General features: G+C 37.6%; 1 protein-coding gene across 1 annotated transcript in view; it reads right to left on the bottom strand.

Annotated features, from left to right (window-relative positions):
- Positions 1 to 23,075, bottom strand: part of SMPX (small muscle protein X-linked) — a 200,537-nt gene that overhangs the window by 15,759 nt on the left and 161,703 nt on the right. The window contains exon 4 of the mRNA XM_053706377.1: positions 22,652 to 22,809. Within this exon, the coding sequence (XP_053562352.1) occupies positions 22,669 to 22,809 (141 nt within the window). The 3' untranslated portion in view covers positions 22,652 to 22,668. The remainder of the gene's footprint in view (positions 1 to 22,651; positions 22,810 to 23,075) is intronic.

Below are 23,075 nucleotides of genomic sequence, written 5' to 3'. Positions count from 1 at the left end.
CGGAACCCCCCCCCCCCCACTAAATTACAGAAAATAATAAAATAATTACAAGTTTTTTAAACTAATTACACCTAATCTAATCCCCCTAATAAAATAAAAAAGCCCCCCAAAATAATTAAAATCCCTACCCTATACTAAATTACAAATAGCCCTTAAAAGGGCTTTTTGCGGGGCATTACCCCAAAGTAAGCAGCTCTTTAACCTGTAAAAAAAAATACAATACCCCCCCAACATTGAAACCCACCACCCACACACCCAACCCTACTCTAAAACCCCCCCAATCTCCCCTTAATAAAACCTAAAACTTACCCCTTGAAGATCACCCTACCTTGAGACGTCTTCACCCAACCGGGCCGAAGTCCTCAACGAAGCTGGGCAGAAGTGGTCCTCCAGACGGGCAGAAGTCTTCATCCAAGCCGGGAAGAAGAGGTCCTCCAGACGGGCAGAAGTATTCATCCAGACGGCATCTTCTATCTTCATCCATCCGGAGCTCCGACGCGGAGCATTCTCTTCATCCGGAGTCTTCTTACTAAATGACGGTACCTTTAAGTGTCGTTATCCAAGATAGAATTCTATAAACCAATCGGAATTAAGGTAGAAAAAATCCTATTGGCTGATGCAATCATGTAGGTTCTATGTAAGCTTCGTTCTGATGCCGTCAGAGGTGGCATCAGAACCTCACGCAGAAAAGGGGGTAAGTAGCACAGCGATGGCCAGGATTTTTAAATATATATCTATATATACATATATATTTATGTGTTAGTATGTGTATATACACATATTAACACATAAATATATATGTATATAAGCATATACATGTATATTTACATTGCGGTCTATGGGAACACACTTTTTCTATAGACCGTAAAGTAAAAGCACTTTTCAGTGCCGTTTTTTTTCTAACACCCCCCCTCCCACCAGCTTTAAATCCCCAAAACTGCCTAATGCAGTTCTTCTTTATTAAAAAAAAATGCTACTTATTTTTAATAAAAGACTATAATGCCCTCTATTTCAAGGGCATTTGGGGCACTTTTAGAAAATGAATCTCTGGTTAATTTTCAGAGCGCTAATAGCTTGTGGTATCAATAACCAGCCACTTGTAATGGCTAGTAATTTATTGCGCTCCATAAAACACAAAATTAAATTTGCCCATTTGCGAGAGTGCGATAATTTTGCACTCCACTTGCAATCTAGGCAAAAGTGTGTTACTATTACTTGCCATGTTGTTATGCAGTATAATCATTCTGTAACTAGGGCTCACTGGGCTCCATGTACTAAGCAGCGGACGGACAGCTTCTCAACTCGCGAGGCTGTCCGCCCGCCTTCGCTACACACGGGCAGTGGATCTGTTGATCCGCTTGCCCGTATGTATCATTACACTCTCATCGGAGTGTGTAATGCCCGCCCCTTCATTCACGCGACCAATCGTGCGACTGAAGGGGCTGTCAATTACCGAGAGTGAGCAAGCTCTCTGTGATTTTCCTTCGCCACTTCAGAGGTGGCGTAAGCTGTAAGAAGCAGCAGTCTAATAACCGCTGCTTCTTACATTAGGGGAAGCATATGCAAACCTATCCCGCAAGGGCTCCAGAGCAGCTTTCGCTGCTTCGTACATGGAGCCCACTGTGTTTACAGGTACATGCTTCTCACCAATTTTTTTTCACAGAATGGAAAACTCAGTAGCTATATTGTACATAACATATATGTATGTCTGCTGTTGTTTGAACAGATCTTATTAGATATGTTTAGTCCACAACCATTTTATTTTTACTTTTTTATGCTATGAGCTGATGTGCTAACTTCATTGATGTGTAATGAAATAAAAATGCACAATATCTTTTTGTGCACTTTCTCTGGAAGATATGAGTCAAAGGGAAATGTGTAGGAGCAGCATTCTTACACTACTTATACAAAGGGAAAAAGTATTTATTTTATACTACTAGCTCATTCATACAGATAATTAATTCTGCCCTCTCAATCAATGAACAGTACAAGCTTATTCTAATTATTTAGCTAATGCCTGCATAAAAAAGACTGCACAAAACAGGGAGCAAGGGAGCATGTTACCAAACTTAAAATATTCAAAATGGTGGATGGTGGAGCAGTAGGTAATGTGGCTGTAATGGAGTTTTCTCCCCAGTACATTATTACTGAGGCATCCTCTTAAAGAAGATAAACACTATTCAAATGTTTTCAGTGAAATTCTCCTTTTCCTGTTCCAGTTTCTTTTTTTCTTCAGTTTGTGGCGAAGGAGAATCAAGTTCATTTAAACAAATATGAATGTTTTGCTAAAATTGGATTTTCTTTCTGAATGGACATGTTAAATCTCTCTCTCTCTCTCTCTGCAAGGTTTAGTCAGCTATCTTCCTTTCATGAGAATATCCATGGCAGACCCTAAAACCAGAGAGCTCTTACCACGCATATTATTTACAAAGAGAAAAAAGAGAATTTTCATTCCAGTGGCAAGTCCCACAATCTCTTGGCTGGGCTGTGGGATTGAAGAGTACAGGAGGTAAATGCCAAGGGTGAATGGTAATATCTTCATAAGACAGTGTTGTAGTGGGACAAACATATTGTACCACATCTAGTTCAGAACATTTGTATACGCTGAGGTCTGCAACTACATTCACTTTATCTTTTTTTACATAAAGGAACCTTTTATTACGCTCACATAACTGCCACCTGGTCACTAGTATTTAGCTTTATTTTAGTGACTGTTGCTCTTTGTGCATATTTATTTTCTCCAGTTAACCCCAGTTACTTTACTGTTAACTGGACACCTGGAGTATTAAAATGCCCTGGGACAAGATACTACTGACTATGCATAATTGTCTTTTACAAAGACTGGTTTAGGTATCTCACACTACAGCTCTTTGTTTTGCATCTTTCCTGCATACTGTGATATGCACAAGTAATATGGCAATGGTAATGTTAATTCTGTTCCTTTCATGCAAACACACAATCAGTCATTTAGGTACCATCTAATACATTTACATGCCCTGTATGCAATATGCACTTTACATAATATTTTAACATAGAAGTACATGTCTGTTTCATTACTGTCTCTTACATCTCCACCTCTTCCTTTGACTTTTCATCCATAGTTACAGAAAGCTATACCTGCCTATCACTGGAGTAAGAACCAGCTGTTTAGAATTTTACTTCATGTACTTTCAATCCAAATGTAAAGAAATTGATTTATTAATTAATATAAATCTCATTTTGTTACCTCACACACTGACTTTATCAACTTTACCATCTTCTGGTCTGCTGGCTAACTTCTCTCTGCTCTACTACCTATATAATAATCAACCTTAACATAAACTAGACAGCCATCAATGTTTTATCTGCTGTAGTTGCATATCCAGTGACTTATCATTTTCTATCTGCTCAATAAGTCCAGGTCAGTCATCAGATTTCCATTGTCCTACTTATCTTGGTCTGTTTGTGTTATGTCTCTAGAATATGTTTTTAACTGAAAGTGAATGTTTGTGTGCTTGTGCCTTGAGACCTTATTGACAGCTTGCAACAGTGTTTTAACTGTTTGAGCTTTTAAGCTCCCTTTTCAGCTTCTATTATTTCCTATGGGTCGCGTAATTCTGTTTCAGCAGCCGGAGTCCAGTAATGATGGAAACGCTCCATTGTAAACTGTCTGTAAGCTCAATGACTTCCAACAGCAGTTTTTTTTAATTTTATTACAATTGCAGCTCAATGGGCCCTTTGTTGGGTAAGGGTTGGTTTGCTGAACAGTAACAGAGAACATCGATAGGGAAGGAGGAAAATGTAAAATACAAAGGAAAGCAGAACAAAATAAATGTATACAAGCCCTGCAGGAGAAAGTGGTAAAAAGTGTAGCATTTGTTTGTTACTGTCCCTTTAAAAGGACAGTAAACCAATTTTTTTTTCTTTTGTGAATCCGACAGAGAATGCAATTTAAAAAAAAAGTTTTCAATTTACTTCTATTATAAAATTTACAGCGGAGCCAGCACCTGAACTGAATGGTCGCACATCTCAGTACCTCTGGCAACAATTTCTACAAAATCAAGCTTGGCGGCCGTTCAGGCTCCTGGGTTTAACTAGTATTAAGAGTCTAATAGCCTTGGAAACCTATTAGATTAATATTTCAGAAAGTTATACCCGACGGGAAAACCTGACTAGAGCCCTCGTGAAAAGCCATTTCCCTACCCATGTGGAGTCTAGCGTGAGAGCTCAATTTGGCTACCCGATCCTCACTGGTCTAACTACCCTATAGAAGCACCACAACATCTACAACTCACATCCTTGAAGAGCTGGGCAATCTCTTTTAAGCTAATAAGTGTAAAGAGTATCTGTTGTGATCGCAGTCGGCAAAGGAGAACCTACAAACCAATATATCCATAAAATGCAGGATACAACACTTGTGGAAACTCTAGACTTATTGTTCTGCAGTCATCTCCAGCATTTGACAGACCTGTTCATCCAGGAGTGGGGAAGCATCTGTGTGCCAGCAGCTCGGGTAGACCTCAAGTCCACAGGAGACTACCTTTCCTACTTGAGGAACCAGCAGCCGAACCCAGCACTAAGTAAATCTCAGATGACTGACCCACCAATAAGCTCCATAGAGGGTGAATATGTCTGAAACCTACTGCGAGATATACCGTAGGATTCTGTACCCATCATCTTGGCTGATCTTCACTCTGCAGCAGGAGAGACATTATCCCAGCAGCCGGAAGGTGAACCTCTACTGAACCGGGATGAAAGAAAGCTAAACAACGTGCAATCAGTCCGAGCTATTCCGACAGCCATAGCCTGGCCCGACAGTTGCACAGTATTAAAGTGGATTTCCCCCGAGACTACAAGATTTAGAGCCGGATCTCTAGCTACTGATCGAGAGACTAGGGTTGAAACGGATTGCACTAATGACAGTGTACCCGGGAGTCTGTTCCACAAAGGCCTAAGGCTCCTAGTTTACTCTGGGGAACTTTTGATGCCTCTTTTCCTAATGCCTCAAGCCCAATTTCTACAGAGCCTGACATTACCATGGGACAGTATGCTATTTCACTTACTTTATGGGACAGGGAACGCCTGCAGATCTGTCAGGTTCACACAATTTTTGGTCTTTTACTTTTGCTATATGTTACTTATGTGTATTACTCATTTTAAACTGTCTTTACACCCTCATAGAGATATAACAGCCAGCAGCAGCTATTCACTTCCTACTAGGTTGGCATAATATTAGATTGCCTCTCCATCGTCTGTGGCCGAGATGATGGCGAAACATATGTTGCCTGGTTCATCCACTTGAATTCTCTTTATAAGTGCCAGTACTTACAATTACCAATATATAACCTAACTTCAGGGAAATACAAAACGTTTTTCTAATGCTACTAACACACATATGCAGACTTTGTAGACCTATATAGTAACTTTCCTCTCAGTATCTAACACCTACATAATCTCCCACCTCTTATCTGATTTGAGGCACATAAGTATCCCACATTCCTTTCAGATATCCATTAAGAGGCTCAGTCATGTCCTCATGAGTTTTATTTAAACGCTAGTTAATTCAGACTACTATGTCTACTATGTTCAAGGGATCTATGACCTATCCTAATGTTAACAATAACGTATTCTCTATTCTTTCATTGAGACGATATATACTCTAGAAGTCCACCTATAGCTTGTTATGAGAATGTTGACGTATAAAAGCTTTGCTAGAAGTGCTTATTTAGAATATATGAACATATTCCCATGTCAGTATTAGTTATAGTTGTATTTGTGTAATAGACTACATTTAGATTTTTATATGTTTAAGAGTGCCCTTGACTTGTATGATATCCCCTCATAGAGACATGAAGTGGTTCCAATAAAACCTATTTTATGATCCTGTTTCTCAGTACTCCAAGACTGAAGTTGATAGCCTAATATTCGTTGTAATCATATTTAACTACATCAGCTACTATATGTCACAGTAAAGTCTATAATACAGTTAGTAGAGACCCCAATGAACCACAAATAGACACCCTATGGTCTTTTACAGGACAGATATTTGTGGTCTAATATCGCGATCCACTTAATTACCCCCATATTCCCAGGAGAACTATACCCCTGAACTATTATAATGATTTCAGATTGTTCCTAAGGGACTAGATAATTTATAATATGTATGCCAAGCTTTTTAAAAATCTAGTTATCATATATTGTCAATCCCAGTGCATTATAATTTTGTTTCTATCTTTTTATATTTACCCTTAGTCCCTTGTTCTAGATATTACTATTCCCAACTATTCATATTCTCAATATTCATGGCTGCCAATCAACATGGGACATAGACAAATACAATTAAAAAGGAGGTTAGAAACTGATCATATAGGTTAATTATTTATGCAGTATATAGCTGTGTTTATGTTTTAGAGTCTTTCATCTTATTTCTAAGCAATAATGTACAGGACGTATATTGTGGAAATCTTTCACCATTGTGCTGCTTAAGCTCAAAATACTGTATTATGATTATATTGTAACTATATTGTAACCTTGCCCTTGCTTGTATATTATTTAACCTCAATAAAAACATACATTTAAAAAAAATAAAAAATAAAAATAATAAAAAAATAGTTTACCATCAAAAAATAAAATAAAAAAAAATCAGTTTGTTCTCGTGATATTCTTTGTTGAAGAGATATCTAGATCGGTAGTGCACATTTTTGAAATATTGCATGATAGGAAACACTGCTGCCGCTTACTGTTCTTGTAAATGTATAAAAACTACTGTCATATATTGCTCCAGTCACATGCACCCTCCTACACCTTCCTATCTGCTTTTTAACAAAGGATACCAAGAGAACAAAGTCAATTTGTTTTTGAAGTAAATTGGATTTTTTTTTTCCACTCTTCATCATGAAAGAAATGTATTGTATGTTCCTTTAATCCAATGCTAAACTCTATGCAATAGCATCAACATTTGCCGGCTGTAGCTCACATTTGCATTTATATATAACAGAATTCACTAAAGTAAACTTTGCCTAGCACAGCACTAGAGAATATAATAGAACCTAAATAAATAAAAAAAAATATGATTCATTTAAATATTACACTAGCCCTTTTCCATTTCCTGTTACCTTGAAAAACTATACAATTTAAAATCATGTAGAATATAATACAAACAGTCCAAGAACATCATTTATTCTTTGTTCTTCTGAAACTACAAGTCTGGAATAATATTTCCACTGCTGGGATCCTTCTATGAATACAAAGCATTTACAAGGGAGAACTACATGAACTGCCACAGTAATCGGAGATCATATGACAGATGCAATATCTACATGTGGTGAGAAACACTGAGTCTCTTGGTAACGGTTACTAAAAATCTGCTTGGCTATGAGGATGGTAGTGTTTGCCAGGTACATGCCATCATACAGATAACTGGACTTATCACTGTCACGCTATGTACGCACCTGGTTTTTATCCTTCAAAATCCTCTCCCTTGTTTCCTGCAAGTAGGTTATCTATACAAAAATACACACATTTGGAGAACACAGAAAGAAGTCTTTGCTTCAGCTATATTTTTTAATAATACATTGTTGTTGTTTTTTTCATTAAAAGAATAAAGAGAAGAGTAGGTGCTTGAGAAAAGCAAATGTATTTTATATTTAATGTATGTGTTAAATATAAATATAATACATATATACTCTGTGTGTATTTAGTCTCCCTATGGGAAAAAGGGGAAACCAGACGTGGACTCCTTGCTCAGTGTGCTTAGAGGAATATGGCTACACCTCACTGACGAGGCCCAATGAAGGCCGAAACGATCGTCTGGGGTTGCTTTGTTCCTTGTTCAGAGAGGAATTGCCTGGTATTTCGGTGCTGGACTGACCGTAATAGGCGGGATCAGACTGATATGCTACAGGAAAGTTCTACTCTGTGAAAAGCATTGCTGGGCTAAAAGAAGCTGCACCCAGGTGGTAAATCGCCATAGAACAGGCTAACAATGGTATTGAGCTGGTTGTTCGTTCCTGTGAGTGCATTTCTCTGTGTGTGTATATATACATATATATATGTATATGTATTATTTCCCAAAGTAAGAAAAAAACAAGAAATCAATCTACATTGAACAGGTAAATAAATACATAATAATAATATGAAGAATACACACTAAATTTAACAGAATGTTTGACATTAGTTATCATATTTTGCAACCCATACAGCAGTGCTTTCCAAACTGTGTGTCGGGACACACTAGTGTGTCGGCAGCAGTGTGTAGGTGTGTCCCTGCTTCAGCACAAATTTTTTAAAATTGTAATATTTTTATTTTTTTGGTTTCCGACTTTCTGCCTTCCTGCTATGCATATCACATGGTTGACACGTGATTGATACCTAGTGGGTCACAGATCATCTTAACCAATTGGCGCAGCTCAGTGGGAACTGAAACTATTCCCATTGGCGGCTTTGGCGGGACATTGGCTCCTGACTGCACGTGAAGTCTCCTTAATTGGCTCGTGACTGCATGTGTAGTCAGTGAGTGGGACAGCAGTGTGTTTGCAGCACAGACAGTAGTCAATCGGACTCACGGAGCTCTGAGGGTGGCAGCTTAAATGCTGAGCTTAAGTCAGAAGTCACAGTGGGGTATTTTTGCAGCTAGCTCCCAATAGTGCATTGCTGCTCCTGCTCTTGATATATGGATAGGAAGTGGAAGCTTAAAAATGCTTGATGATGAAATGCGAGTATCTTTATCTAATATTTCACCAAATATTCAGAAACTGTGTTCATCCCATCAACCTCATACATCCCATTAAAATAGTAAGTAGCTATTGGTGTTATTAAACTTTTTGTTTAATTCTTGCACATACATACTGTTACTTGTAAATACATTTTGTTATTATATAATTTATGTATGTGTCCGTATCTCTTAAAACAAGTTAATTTAACCTCCTTTTTGCTAGTACAACTGAATTAATTACTGTGTCGCGAAATGATGTAGGTCTAAAAAGTGTGTCACCAACATGAAAAGTTTGGAAAGCTCTGCCATACAGTAAAGTCAACATTAAATGTCATGATTTAGATAGAATATGCAATTTTAAAAACTTTCCAATTTAATTCTATTACCAAATACGCTATGTATCCTTTGTTGAAAAGCATACCTAGGTAGGCTATGTAGCAACAATGCACTGCTGGGAGATAGCTGTTGATTGGTGGCTGCACATATATACCTCTTGTCATTGGCTTGCCCGATGTGTTCAGCTAGGCCCCAGTAGTGCATTGCTGCTCTTTTAACAAAGGATACAAAGAGAATGAAGCAAATTTGATAATAGAAGTAAATTGGAAAATTGTTTGCTCTACCTCAACCATGATATTTTTAATGTTTAAATATGACGGTTTAATTGCATTCTATGGGGACATAAAACACCTTATACTGTAGTTCCTAGACTTTCTGTAGTCTTACAATAAATAAACATACGTATTACTATAGTTGTTTTTCAGTTGCCAGCTCACCACTACCAACATCACTTGTCTTAGAAGTAGACTAGTCTTGCCACTGTCATTTTGTTAACATAACTTGCATTGTTTTGCAGCATCTTATCACCTCACTGAGGCTAATTAGGGACAGGACTAGGCTTGTGAAGTTTGCAGTGTGCATTTCCAAAACCTAAATTTCATAAATGCACAGTTTCCCAACCTAAATTGTAGGATAATAGGACAAAATAAACAATATAGATTTATGGTAATAATTATTCATAATTATAAGTTTTATATTACTATCTCATTGTGTTTCATGTCCCTTTAAGGAGGGTATTTTAAATGCTTAAATGCAAAACATTTTTCATTGGTAAGCTAATATATTTGCAACAACAATCATAAAGTCCACTTCAATGTTCTCTTAATGCTTTGATTGCTCAGTAACATTAATTAAACAGGACATAATGGGGATGGACATAAATTGTCTCAAAATCTTTGTTATCTTCGTTTTTTGAGACTGCCCTTTTAATTTAATTTAAATACAAAATAGAATAAAATATAAGTGTAAAGCAAAATTACAAACCAATGTCAATTATTGCCTTTTTATTTATTTTTTGCTATTTTATTAGTCTTTGTGTTTTGACTTTTTCATTTTGTCTTAAAACTATGTGCATTAACAATGTTAAATAGCAAAGTGGAAACAAACTGGAATACTACTGAAGCCTCTCAAAACTAAGTAATGACAATAAAAAAAAAGTTTTGCGCAATGCAAAATAGTAAAACATCAATTTTTACAACATCAAGCTCAAATTCAAATTGGAAATGTTTTGAAATATTTCCCAATTTATTTATTTTTATATTCACTTAAATATCTTTATAAAATAAATAAATATTATTTAAAGGAAATGTTTTATCTGTTTCTTCAAATGTTTCTTTTGTGCTGCATGAAGAATAATACTTTTAAATAGAGTGTTGAATATACTGTTAAATTGACATAATTCCATATGCTCATGTTGAAAATCACCTATGAATTACAGTTACATAATATCCATTCATAGTCACATAATTCAAAAATCCAAACTCAAACAAAATTAAAAAGTGAAAAATATAAAAATTATAAAAAATAAGAATAAATAACTGTTAGCACATTGGCCACTGCAAATTCCTTCTTTTTTTTTTTTCTTCTATTCAACCCCCATGCATTTAAATTGTCCTATACTGAATATATTATACATACTAGATCCTGAAAGTACTTTTTAAAGGGACAGTAAAGTCAAAATTAAACCATTATTTAGATAGAACATGCAATTTTAAACAACTTTCTAATTTACTTTAATTATCAACTTTGTCTTGCACTCTTGTTATCCTTAGGAGCTTAGCTTAGGAGCAAGCATATTTCTTTATTATTCTACAACAGAGTTGTCTGTTATATTTCAATGCTAAAAACACAAACAATGTTGTAAATGCTGTTGCCAGATGGCTAAATACACGTACAGGTTGCCAGATGGCTAAGGACACCTGCACGCTCCTAAGCTCCCCTAAGATTAATTCATAGAAGTGCTGTGTTCTTCTTTTGATTTGGATTGCAAGAAGGGTGAGCAGATGCCCTATAGTATCACGTGCACTCTGGTTATGTTTTAATGAATTTGGATGCTGCACTCATTTCATCTCACCTAACTTACTCTTTCACAAAGAATACCAAAAGGACTAAGCAACATTGATAATAGAAGTAAATTGGAAAGTTGTTTAAAATGTCATGTACTTTACTGCCCCATTAATACTAAGTGCAGTAACATTACTGAACACAACAAAAGGCATGTGCTCATGGTGTGCTACTGGCCGACTCTTGATACATAAGAAATTTATATTTTAGGCCACTATTACTGAGTTTGATTGAAGCTTCTGGTGCTGCCCCTTCCTACACTGACGTGTGTACACACTGCCTATCATTTGACCTAACTGCCGTATCTTGTATTAACCATAAACTTTCCATGTCCTTTTCCTCCTCTCTGCAGTGTCAAACAAGAGACAACACAACGGAAATGCAGGGAAGCATATAGCTGCCATATACTGTATTAGGTTCAGTTTCAGGTTTACATGCCTTGCAGCTGGGAAAATAGGCGCAGGGGACATTCATGTAGTCTGAAAGACTGATGTTTGACTACAGCTAGCAAAAAAATCAGTGCTTAAAGCCTGCATCTGGTCCGGAGTCTGATGTGGTGACATGTCAGGCCTATAAGTCATGCTGCGCTCATACACCTATTTGGGCCTCTGTGTGGGTATATAATTAAAATTAATTATTTTTTAGTTTCCTGTTTACAAGTCACATTTAGTTAAATTGGAAATATTTTGTTTATTGGATGAATAACAATATTTTCTGTCCTGCACAAAATGTAAAAAAAAAAATCCAAGCCTTTAAGTAATGAACTCTAACTAAAATGTTTGAAAGTAGTCTTTGTTTGTCAAAATGGTGACTACCTACCAATAAAGGCTCTCATGTTTGTTTACGTGTAAGATAGGCGGCACCACCAATAAGGAGCTGTACCACCTGCTCCACAGACTTCCCTTCCTACAAACCCCAGTCATTCGACCGAAGAGAAATGGAAAAAGGAATAATACAAAGGTGTAAAGGTGCCTGACGTTTAGTCAAAATAACTGTCTTAAAACAACGGGTGGGGTCGTGGACTCACCATATCCGGAAATAGATTTATCAGGTAAGAATAAATTTTGTTTTCTTTCCTAAGATAAGAGTCCACAACATCATCAATTACTGTTGGGAACCAGTACCCAAGCTAGAGGACACAGATGACTAGGGAGGGACAAGATAGGTAGACCTAAACAAAAGGCCCCACCTCTTGAAGAACCTTACTCCCAAAAAAAAATCCTCAGCTGAGGCAAAAGAAATCAAATTTCAAAAATTTGTAAAATTTGTAAATTGCAGTCTTGCAAACTGTTCCACAGAAGCTGCATTGTTGAAGGGCCAAAAAAAGGAAACAACCCTTGCGGAATGAGCTGTAATTCTCTCAGTAGGCTGCTAACCAGCAGTCTCATAAACAAAATGAATTATACCTCTCAATCATAAAGAAGAAAAGTATCAGTAGCTTTTTGACCCTATGCTTCCTGAGAAACACACAAACAGGGCAGAGGACTGGCAAAAATCCTTACTCGCCTGTATGAAGAATTTCAGTCCAGATTGTGCAACAAACATTCCTTATGAGAAGAAGGATAAGGACATAGAGAAGGAACAGCAATTTCTTATCTGAAACTACTTAAGGAAGAAAACCCAACTTCGAACAAAGCACCACCTTATCAGCATGAAAAATAAGATAAGGTACAACTGCTAGACGAGAGTTCCAAAACTCTCTGAGCAGAAAAGATAAGCCTGCTGCAAAACCTTAAGAACAAGGTTAAGAATCCAATGAGGAGCAACAGGCTTAAACACAGGCCTGATTATGACCAGGGCCTGACAAAAAACAAATCCTTCTTCAGACCTTCCTGGATAAAGGACAAAATCCTAGGAATCCTGACCTGACTCCAAGAGTGGCCCTTGAATTCACACCAATAAAGATATATACGCTATACCCTATGGTAAGTCTTTTTAGAACAGGTTTCTGAGCCTGTATCAAAGTCACAATGGCCAACTCAAAAAAAACAAAACGCTTAGATATGACTAAGCGTTCAATCATCAAGTAATCAGCTTCAGAGAAACAAGATCCAGAAGGAATATTAGAAGGTCCTTGCTCAGAGACAACCTCCAAGGTGGAAGAGATTACATCTTCACTAGGTCTCTATACCAGGTCCTGCGAAGTCACGCAGGATCTATTAGAATTACTGATGCTCTCTCCTGTTGGATACGAGCAATGACTCATGGAAGGAGAGCAAACAGAGGAAACAGGAATGCTAGACTAAAATCCCAAGGAACCACCAGAGCTATTAGGGCTGCCTGCGGATCTCTTGACCTTGAGCCGAAGCTTGGAAGCTCAGTGTTCTGCCGAGATGCCATCAGATCCAACTCCAGCCCCCCCATTTGAGGGTTAACCTGGAGAACACCTCCAGATGGAGAACCCACTCCCTGGGATGAAAACTCTGTCTGCTCAGGAAGTCCTCTTCCCAGATGTCCACTCCTAGAATGTGGGTGACAGACAGCCATTGTGAGCTACAGCCCACTGAACAAAACTGAGCCACCTCCTTCATGGCTAAGGAACCCCGAGTTCCTCCCCACTGGGGAGAGCAGACTCCTTGAGTCCAAAGTCCTTGCACCTTTAAAGAGTTCCAGACTGCCCCCCAGCCCAGCAGGCTGGCATCCGTGGTCACAATCACCCAGGAACATCTCCAGAAACATTCGCCCTGAGACAGAAACTTCTGAGAAATCACCACGGAAAAAAATCTCTTAAAGCTAAACCAGATTTATCCTCTGAGAAAGATCCGAATGGTCGCCACTCCATTGGCTGAGCATGCAAAACTGCAGAGCTCTCAAATGGACTCGAGAACAGGAATGACATCTCTGGGACCCTCAGACAAATTACCTCCATACATTGAGCCACTGAAAAGTGAAGGAAAAACCAGCTACAGCTGGATTCAAACTCCCAACCCTCTGGTTACAAGATTACAAGGCTAAACTATCTACTGGACCACTATAGCATGCTGTTGGCCGAATAGAAGACTGTTGAGAGAGGTCAGAGGAAGAAATCTTTGATTGTCTGACCTCCGTTAGAAATATTCTCATAGATAGAGAATCTAATAAGGTCCCAAAAAAAACACCCTTTTAGTCGGAACAAGGGAACTGTTCCTTAGATTCACTTCCCATCCATGGGAACGTAGAAAGACAAGATCTCTTGAAAAAGATTTTTCTCGAAGAAAGGATGAGACCTGAACCATATATTGTCCAGGAGGGCACCCCTGTAATTCTCCAAGACCTAAAGAGTTTTTCTAGGATGACGAATCTCAGAAACTTGAGAAGATCCCAGATAATGGGAACAAGAAGATACACATCCTTGAGGTCTATGTTCGGTATGAACAGACCCTCTTGACTCAAAGGAGAATGTCTACTACTTTGAAGGACTGTACTCTGAGAAACCTTAGATAAATACCTAGATCCCGTTCCCGAACTGGAACTGGAACTATCACTCCCAGAGAGGAAGATCCTGAACCCAGTTCAAGAAAACCTCTCATCATACCTGGACTGCAGATACTCTAGAAAGGAGAAATCTGCTCCTTGGAGGAAATCTTAGATTGCTACCCCCTGGATCTATACTGGTTGGGATTCCAAAAGACCAGACAGTCCCTACAGAAAGAGGGAAAAGAAGACTTTCCTCTAGTCTATTCCACTTGACGTGTGGTAGACAATACCTTTTTCCACCCGTAAAGTCAGAGGTTAATTCTGCCAGACCAGGTTCAAACAAGGTTTCACCCTTGTAAGGAAGCACCAGAAGCTTGGACTTGGAGGAAACATTAAATATAATCAAAATATGGCCACAATTGTCACATGTCTTGGTCAAATTGGATATTGAACCTGTCTCTGCAGAGTTATAAAGCCTAGGCTATGCCACTAAGCTACAGGTAGGCTACTCAGATGATCCAAGATTTCAGCCACAATGCCCCACAGCCTAGCGCAGCAAGTCTAAGTAGACAAGGCATCGCTCTAGATGAGCAAATAAACCTCCAGCTTATTGTCCATGGATCTGCAAAGGAGCAGCTATCCTCTATAAGATCAAAGTTCTCTGAGCCATAGTAGAATTGCTCCCTTCTACGTAAGGCACAGTGCATTTTAATGAAGTCAGCGTCGGGAAAATCCTTTAAAGGATGGGAAACAGGGAGAAAGGTATCCCTATCTTCTCCTATTCCTGTGAAAATTCTATAGCACATCTAGAAACACTTCCTCAAGGAAGGAACATCAAAGTAATGAAAGTTTACTAAACTTTCCAGGGTTGACAACGACAGGGTTATCGGTGTCGTCCAAGTAGCCAAATCCTCCTTTAACAATACACAAGGTGTTCAAGCATACATCTGAACGAGATAACTTCAACAAATACACTCCTCCAGGAGATTGAGAGGAACCGCAGGGCACTGTATGTGATGCTATAGAGGCTTGGGACGTTTGAGGAGAAAGCTGTGGCATTGCCTGAACAGCATCATTCTGGGAGACATGAGGCTCGGAGAGCAACAACCTATCTGTATTACAGAAATGTATAGACATTAATTAAAATTGTCTAAAAGTGGGTTATACTTATTAGCCCCTAATCTGCCGCTCCGGACATCGCCACCACCTACATTATACCTGTTAACCCCTAATATGCTGCCCCCAACGTCGCCGCCGCTATTCTAAATTTATTAACCCTTTAAACCTAAGTCTAACCCTAACCCTAACACCCCCTAACTTAAATATAATTAAAATAAATCTAAATAAAACCTACAATTATTACCTAAATACTTACCTGTAAAATAAACCCTAAGCTAGCTACAATATAACTAATAGTTACATTGTAGCTAGCTTAGGGTTTATTTTTATTTTACAGGCAAGTTTGTATTTATTTTAACTAGGTAGAATAGTTACTAGTTATTAACTATTTACTAACTACCTAGCTAAAATAAATACAAATTTACCTGTAAAATAAAACCTAACCTAAGTTACACTAACACCTAACTTAACCCTACAATTAAATAAATTACCTAAATGAAATACAATTAAATAAATTAAATAAAATTAGCTAAATTACAAAAAAAACAAACACTAAATTACAGAAAATAAAAAACAAATTATCTATTAAGGTTGAAAAAATCCTATTGGCTGATGCAATCAGCCAATAGGATTGAGCTCACATTCTATTGGCTGATCCAATCAGCCAATAGAATGCAAGCTTAATCCTATTGGCTGTTTGGATCAGCCAATAAGATTGAAGTTCCATCCTATTGGCTGATTGCATCAACCTTAATTCCGATTGGCTGATAGAATTCTATCAGCCAATCAGAATCTAAGGGACGCCATCTTGGATGACGTCACTTAAAGGTACCTTCATTCCAGAAGAAGACGTTGATTGAAGAGGATGCTCCGCGCCGGATGTCTTGAAGATGGACCTGCTCCGTGTCGGAAGGATGAAGATAGAAGATGCCGTCTGGATGAAGACTTCTGCCCGTCTGGAGGACCACTTCTGCCCGTCTGGAGGACCATTTCTGCCGGCTTCGTTGAGGACATCTTGCCACTTGGATGAAGACTTCTCACGGTAAGTGGATCTTCGGGGGTTAGTGTTAGGATTTTTTAAGGGTGTATTGGGTAGGTTTTATTTTTAGGTTAGGGCTTTGGGCAGCAATAGAGCTAAATGCCCTTAGCTAATTTTATTTAATTGTATTTCATTTAGGTAATTTATTTAATTGTAGGGTTAGGTTAGGTGTTAGTGTAACTTAGGTTAGGTTTTATTTTACAGGTAAATTTGTATTTATTTTAGCTAGGTAAATATTAAATAGTTAATAACTATTTAGTAACTATTCTACCTAGTTAAAATAAATACAAACTTGCCTGTAAAATCAAAATCAACCCTAAGCTAGATAAAATGTAACTATTAGTTATATTGTAGCTATCTTAGGGTTTATTTTACAGGTAAGTATTTAGTTTTAAATAGGAATAATTTTGGTAATAATAGTAGGTTTTATTTAGATTTATTTAAATTATATTTAAGTTAGTGGGTGTTAGGGTTAGTGTTAGACTTAGGTTTAGGGGTTAATACATTTAGTATAGTGGCGGTGACGTTGGGGGCAGCAGATTAGGGGTTAATAAATGTAGATAGGTGGTGGCGATGTTAGGGACTGCAGATTAGGGGTTAATCATATTTAACTAATGTTTGTGAGGCGGGAGCGTGGCGGTTTAGGGGTTAATATGTTTATTATAGTGGTGGAGATGTCTGGAGCGGCAGATTAGGGGTTAATAAATATAATGTAGGTGTTGGTGATGTCGGGGATGGCAGATTAGGGGTTAATAAGTGTAAGATTAGGGGTGTTTAGACTCAGGGGTTCATGTTAGGGTGTTAGGTGTAAACATAAATTTTATTTCCCCATAGGAATCAATGGGGCTGCGTTACTGAGTTTTACGATGCTTTTTTGCAGGTGTTAGACTTTTTCGCAGCCGGCTCTCCCCATTGATGTCTATGGGAAAATCGTGCACGAGCACGTATAACCAGCTCACCTCTGACTTAAGCAGCGCTGGTATTGGAGTGCAGTGTGGAGCTCAATTTTGCTCTATGCTAAGTTCTTGCCTGTTGTCGCTGGGTTTGTAAAATCCCGTAATACCAGTGCTGCAGGTAAGTGAGCGGTGAGAATAAACTGCAAGTTAGCAACGCACCCCTCTTACCGCAAAACTCGTAATCTAAGCGTATATTAGTTAAAATCTTGCTTGAAGCGAAAAAAATCTAATTTTCTTCATACACCATAACTTTACTTCCTCCATGCACCAAGGCAAAGAGAATGACTGGGGTTTGTGGGAAGGGAAGTGATACTTAACAGCTTTGCTGTGGTGCTCTTTGCCACCTCCTGCTGGCCAGGAGTGATATACCCAACAGTAATTGATGATGTCGTGGACTCACCATATCTTAGGAAAGAAATAAGATTTAAATATCACATTTTGGAGAGAAACAAAATATCATCCTCTATTTAAAGGGACATTGAAGCCAACATTAAACTTTCATGATACTTTACAAATTACTTCAATTATCAAATGTACTTCTCCCTCCTGGCTTTCATTGTTTATAATTTTCATAAGAATATAGTGAAGCAGACTGAGGAATATGTATGTGACTTAAAGTGAATGTTAACTTGCTCGCATTCTGTAACATCACAGCATAGATTTTAGAAAATAATGCAGACTTTCAGTCATGATTTTTTTACATTTTGTATATTTATTCCAAATGCTACCTTTTTATGCTCTAACGTTTAGCGCCGTTCCTCCGCCCGCCATACTAGTTACTTGATTGACAGATGAGGAATATTCAATTGACTTATCATTCCCCCCCCCCCCCCGCGGGGTGTTCAGCCCCTTTCATGACACGTCAAATCGGCAGAGGAACGGAGCTAAACGTTAGAGGATAAAAAGGTAAATTTTTGAATAAATATACAAAATGTAAAAAAATCATGAATGAAAGTCTGCCTTATTTTCTATAATCTATGCTGTGGCGTTACCGAATGCGGGCAAGTTTACATTCACTTTAAGGACTATAAATTGGGACATTATTACAACCATAGCTGACATATAGTGCTAAAGAAATATTTACATTCTTGAGCCTACCTTAATATGCTCTCATGGAAAGGAGCTAAGGTTGAACAAAGTGTACCAAAAGTAATTATGTTAACAGATGTATATATATACTGTGTGTGTATATATATATATATATATATATATATATATATATATATATATATAAATTATTTATACACTCAGCGGTTTTGCGGTATTAGTGAAAAAGCAGCGTTATGGCTCTTTTTCACTACTGCTGGTATTACGAGTATTGCAGGTATAGCTGTACCGCACACTTTTTTGGCCGTAACGCAACGTAACTACCGCAGCTTTCCAAAAGTCCTTATTCAATGGGACTTCCATAGCGCCGGTATTATGAGTTTGCCTGGGAGGCCAAAAAGTGAGCGGTACACCCTATACCATCAAGATCCATACTGTAAACTGAAAGTCAGCAGTTATGAGTTTTACGTTACAAATCCGTAACATAAAACCCATAACTAAAGTGCTAAAAAGTACACTAACACCCATAAACTACCTATTAACCACTAAACTGAGGCCCTCCCGCACCGCAAACACTATAATAAAATTATTAACCCCTAATCTGCCGCTCCGGACATCGCCACCACTATAATAAACATATTGACCCCAAACCGCTGCACTCCCGCATCGCAAACACTAGTTAAATATTATTAACCCCTAATCTGCTGTCCCTAACATCGCCGCAACCTACATTATTGTTATTAACCCCTAATTTGCTGTCCCTAACATCGCCGCCACTATACTAAAGTTATTAACCCCAACCCTAAGTCTAACCCTAACACCTCTAACTTTAATATAATTAAAATAAATCTAAATAAAAATTACTATCATTAACTAAATAATTCCTATTTAAAACTAAATACTTACCTGTAAAATAAACCCTAAGCTAGCTACAATATAACTAATAGTTACATTGTAGCTAGCTTAGGTTTTATTTTTATTTCACAGCTATGTTTGTATTTATTTTAACTAGGTAGACTAGTTAGTAAATAGTAAATTAGTTATTTACTAGCTACCTAGCGAAAATAAATACAAATGTACCTGTAAAATAAAACCTAACCTGAGTTACACTAACACCTAAATTTACCCTACAATTAAATAAATGACATTAATTAAATACAATTAACTAAATTACAAAAACAAACAAACACTAAATTACATAAAATAAAAAAGAAATTATCAAATATTTAAACTAATTACACCTAATCTAATAGCCCTATCAAAATAAAAAAGCCGCCCCCCCCCCAATAAAAAAACCCTAGCCTACAATAGCCTTTTGCGGGGCATTGCCCCAAAGAAATCAGTTTTTTTACCTGTAAAAAAAATTACAAACACCCCCCCAACAGTAAAATCCACCACCCACACAACCAAACCCCCCAAATAAAATCCTATCTAAAAAAAAACTAAGCTCCCTATTGCCCTGAAAAGGGCATTTGTATGGGCATTGCCCTTAAAAGGGCATTTAGCTCTTTTTCCACCCAAACCCTAAGCTAAAAATAAAACCCACCCAATAAACCCTTAAAAAAACCTAACACTAACCCCCGAAGATCCACTTACAGTTTTTGAAGACCCGACATCCATCCTCAACGAAGCGGCAGAAATCCTCATCGAAGCCAGCAGAAGTCTTCATCCAAGCGGGCCGAAGTCTTCATCCAAGCCAGTAGAAGTCTTCATCCAGACGGCATCTTCTATCTTCATCCATCCGGCGTGGAGCAGCTCCATCTTCAAGACATCCGGCGCGGAGCATCCTCTTCAATCGACGTATCAGAATGAAGGTTCCTTAAAGGGACATCATCCAAGATGGCGTCCCTTGAATTCCGATTGGCTGATAGAATTCTATCAGCCAACCGTAATTAAAGGGTTTTTTTTATTGGGGGGGGCTTTTTTATTTTGATAGGGCTATTAGATTAGGTGTAATTAGTTTAATTATTTGATAATTTCTTTTTTATTTTGTGTAATTTAGTGTTTGTTTTTTTTTTTGCAATTTAGTTAATTGTATTTAATTAATGTAATTTATTTAATTGTAGTGTAAGGTTAGGTGTTAGTGTAACTCAGGATAGGTTTTATTTTACAGGTAAATGTGTATTTATTTTAACTAGATAGTTAGAGTAAATAGTTAATAACTATTTACTAACTAGTCTACCTAGTTAAAATAAATACAAACTTACCTGTGAAATAAAAATAAAACCTAAGATAGATACAATGTAACTATTAGTTATATTGTAGCTAGCTTAGGGTTTATTTTATAGGTAAGTATTTAGTTTTAAATAGGATTTATTTAATTAATGATAGTAATTTTTATTTAGATCTATTTTAATTATATTAAAGTTAGGGGTGTTAGGTTTAGGGTTAGACTTAGGGTTAGGTTTAGGGGTTTATAAGTTTAGTATAGTTGCGGCGACATTGGGGGCGGCAGATAAGGGTTAATAAGTATAATGTAGGTGTTGGCGATGTTAGGGGCGGCAGATTAGGGGTTAATAAGTGTAGGTAGGTGTCAGCGATGCCGGGGGCGGCAGATTAGGGGTTAATAAGTATAGGTAGGTGGCGGTGATGTTAGGGGCGACAGATTAGGGGTTAATAAGTGTAGGTAGGTGGCGGTGATGTTAGGGGCGGCAGATTAGGGGTTAATAAGTATAGGTAGGTGGCGGTGATGTTAGGGGCGGCAGATTAGGGGTTAATAAGTGTAGGTAGGTGGCGGCGACATTGGGGGCAGCAGATTAGGAGTTAACTGTAGGCAGGCGTCGGTGGCAGATTAGGAATTAGTAAGTGTAATGTATGTGTCAGGGATGTCGGGGGCTGCAGATTAGGGGTATTTAGTCTCAGGGTTTATGTTAGGGTGTTAGGTGTAAACATACATTTTCTTTCCCCATAGGAATCAATAGGGCTGCATTACGGAGCTTTACGCTCCTTTATTGCAGGTGTTAGGCTTTTTTTTAGCCGGCTCCTCCCATTGATGTCTAGGGGAAATCGTGCACGAGCATGTAAAACCAGCTCAAAGCAGCGCTGGTATTGGAGTGCGGTATGGAGCTCAATTTTGCTCAATGCTGCAATATTGCCTGCTAATGCTAAATAATGCAAGTTTATTTTATACTTGCATGTCCCTTTAAAGGGCTGACTGTTTCTGACAAAAATCCTAAAATACCTTTGTATACCTTTGAATTTTCTGCCAATGTAATGTGCTATATCTGATGGTATATACAACAATGGTTACTGCTGTATCTGTATTTAAATGGGTACCCTCTACCCATCGTAATCCAATTTCTCTGAGATATCACCAGGAATGTCACATGAATATTTTGCACCACCTGATTGGTTACCACATTTTGGCATCCCCAGATAAATACACTGCTCCCATGTTTACAATAATATCTTAAAGGGACAGTTTACTCAAAAATTTTCTCCCCTTTAATTTGTTCCCAATGATCCACTTTACCTGCTGGAGTGTATTAAATTGTTTACAAGTAGCTCCTTTACCCTTATATTGGCATTTGAAATTGTTAATTTAGCATGTGGTATCCCCACCTATTCTGAAAGTTTGTGGCCGCGCGTACCAGCTATAGATAAGCTTTGTAAACACAGCCAGCAGAAGAAATTACACTCCCAGTCGGATATAGCAGAGATAAGGTAGTAAAATGTTGATTTTCCATTGTTCTCTCAAAGTATTGGTGATTGTTTTAAGGACAGATATAAGATAAAGAAGCAGGTATATGTGCACAATGTGATACAGTAATGAGATCTGATTATACCTACAAGCTCAACCTATTTTATTAGGCTGTGGCTTCAAAACACAAAATCAGAGCTTTAATATACAGAAATAAACCTTAAAAAGCTAATTTTCATACATTTTTTACTCTGCAGTTGGTAAAAAAAGCAATTGTAAACACATTAAGGGAAAAACTATTTTACAGTATACTGTCCCTTTAAGGCTTCTAATCAGATAAAATACAATGCAGTTAATCTCACCTTTTATTTTAGCACTACTATTCATCTGCTTTTGGTACAAACTTTAGCTCACTTTTTATATTCTGAATTTCTGAAAGATTCATTGCTGGTCCTGGAAGTTTTACAGCTCCAGGAAGCTGTTTTTTCTCTTCTGCTGGTGAGTCCTGTGTTGGAATAGTCTAAAATCAAAGATACAAAAAAGGTATTTTATTATTATTATTGTTATTATTAATGTGTATTTTCATATAATAGAACAACTCAGAGGTTTTAAATCACAGTCTATCAGATGATATTTTCTGGAGGATTTTAAAACAATAATAGGCACTTATTGCTTTGAGGTTATCACAACTAGGGTAATTTGAGTGTTTCTCTGAACTTAAAATACATGTTTTATTGGGAATAGGTTTTTGGGAACATTTTGCACTTATCAATTTTGACCCAATTT

The sequence above is a fragment of the Bombina bombina genome, chromosome 3 (genome assembly GCF_027579735.1).
Source record: "Bombina bombina isolate aBomBom1 chromosome 3, aBomBom1.pri, whole genome shotgun sequence".
In the NCBI taxonomy this organism is placed as follows: domain Eukaryota; kingdom Metazoa; phylum Chordata; class Amphibia; order Anura; family Bombinatoridae; genus Bombina; species Bombina bombina.
This window is presented reverse-complemented; position numbering and strand designations above follow the sequence as displayed.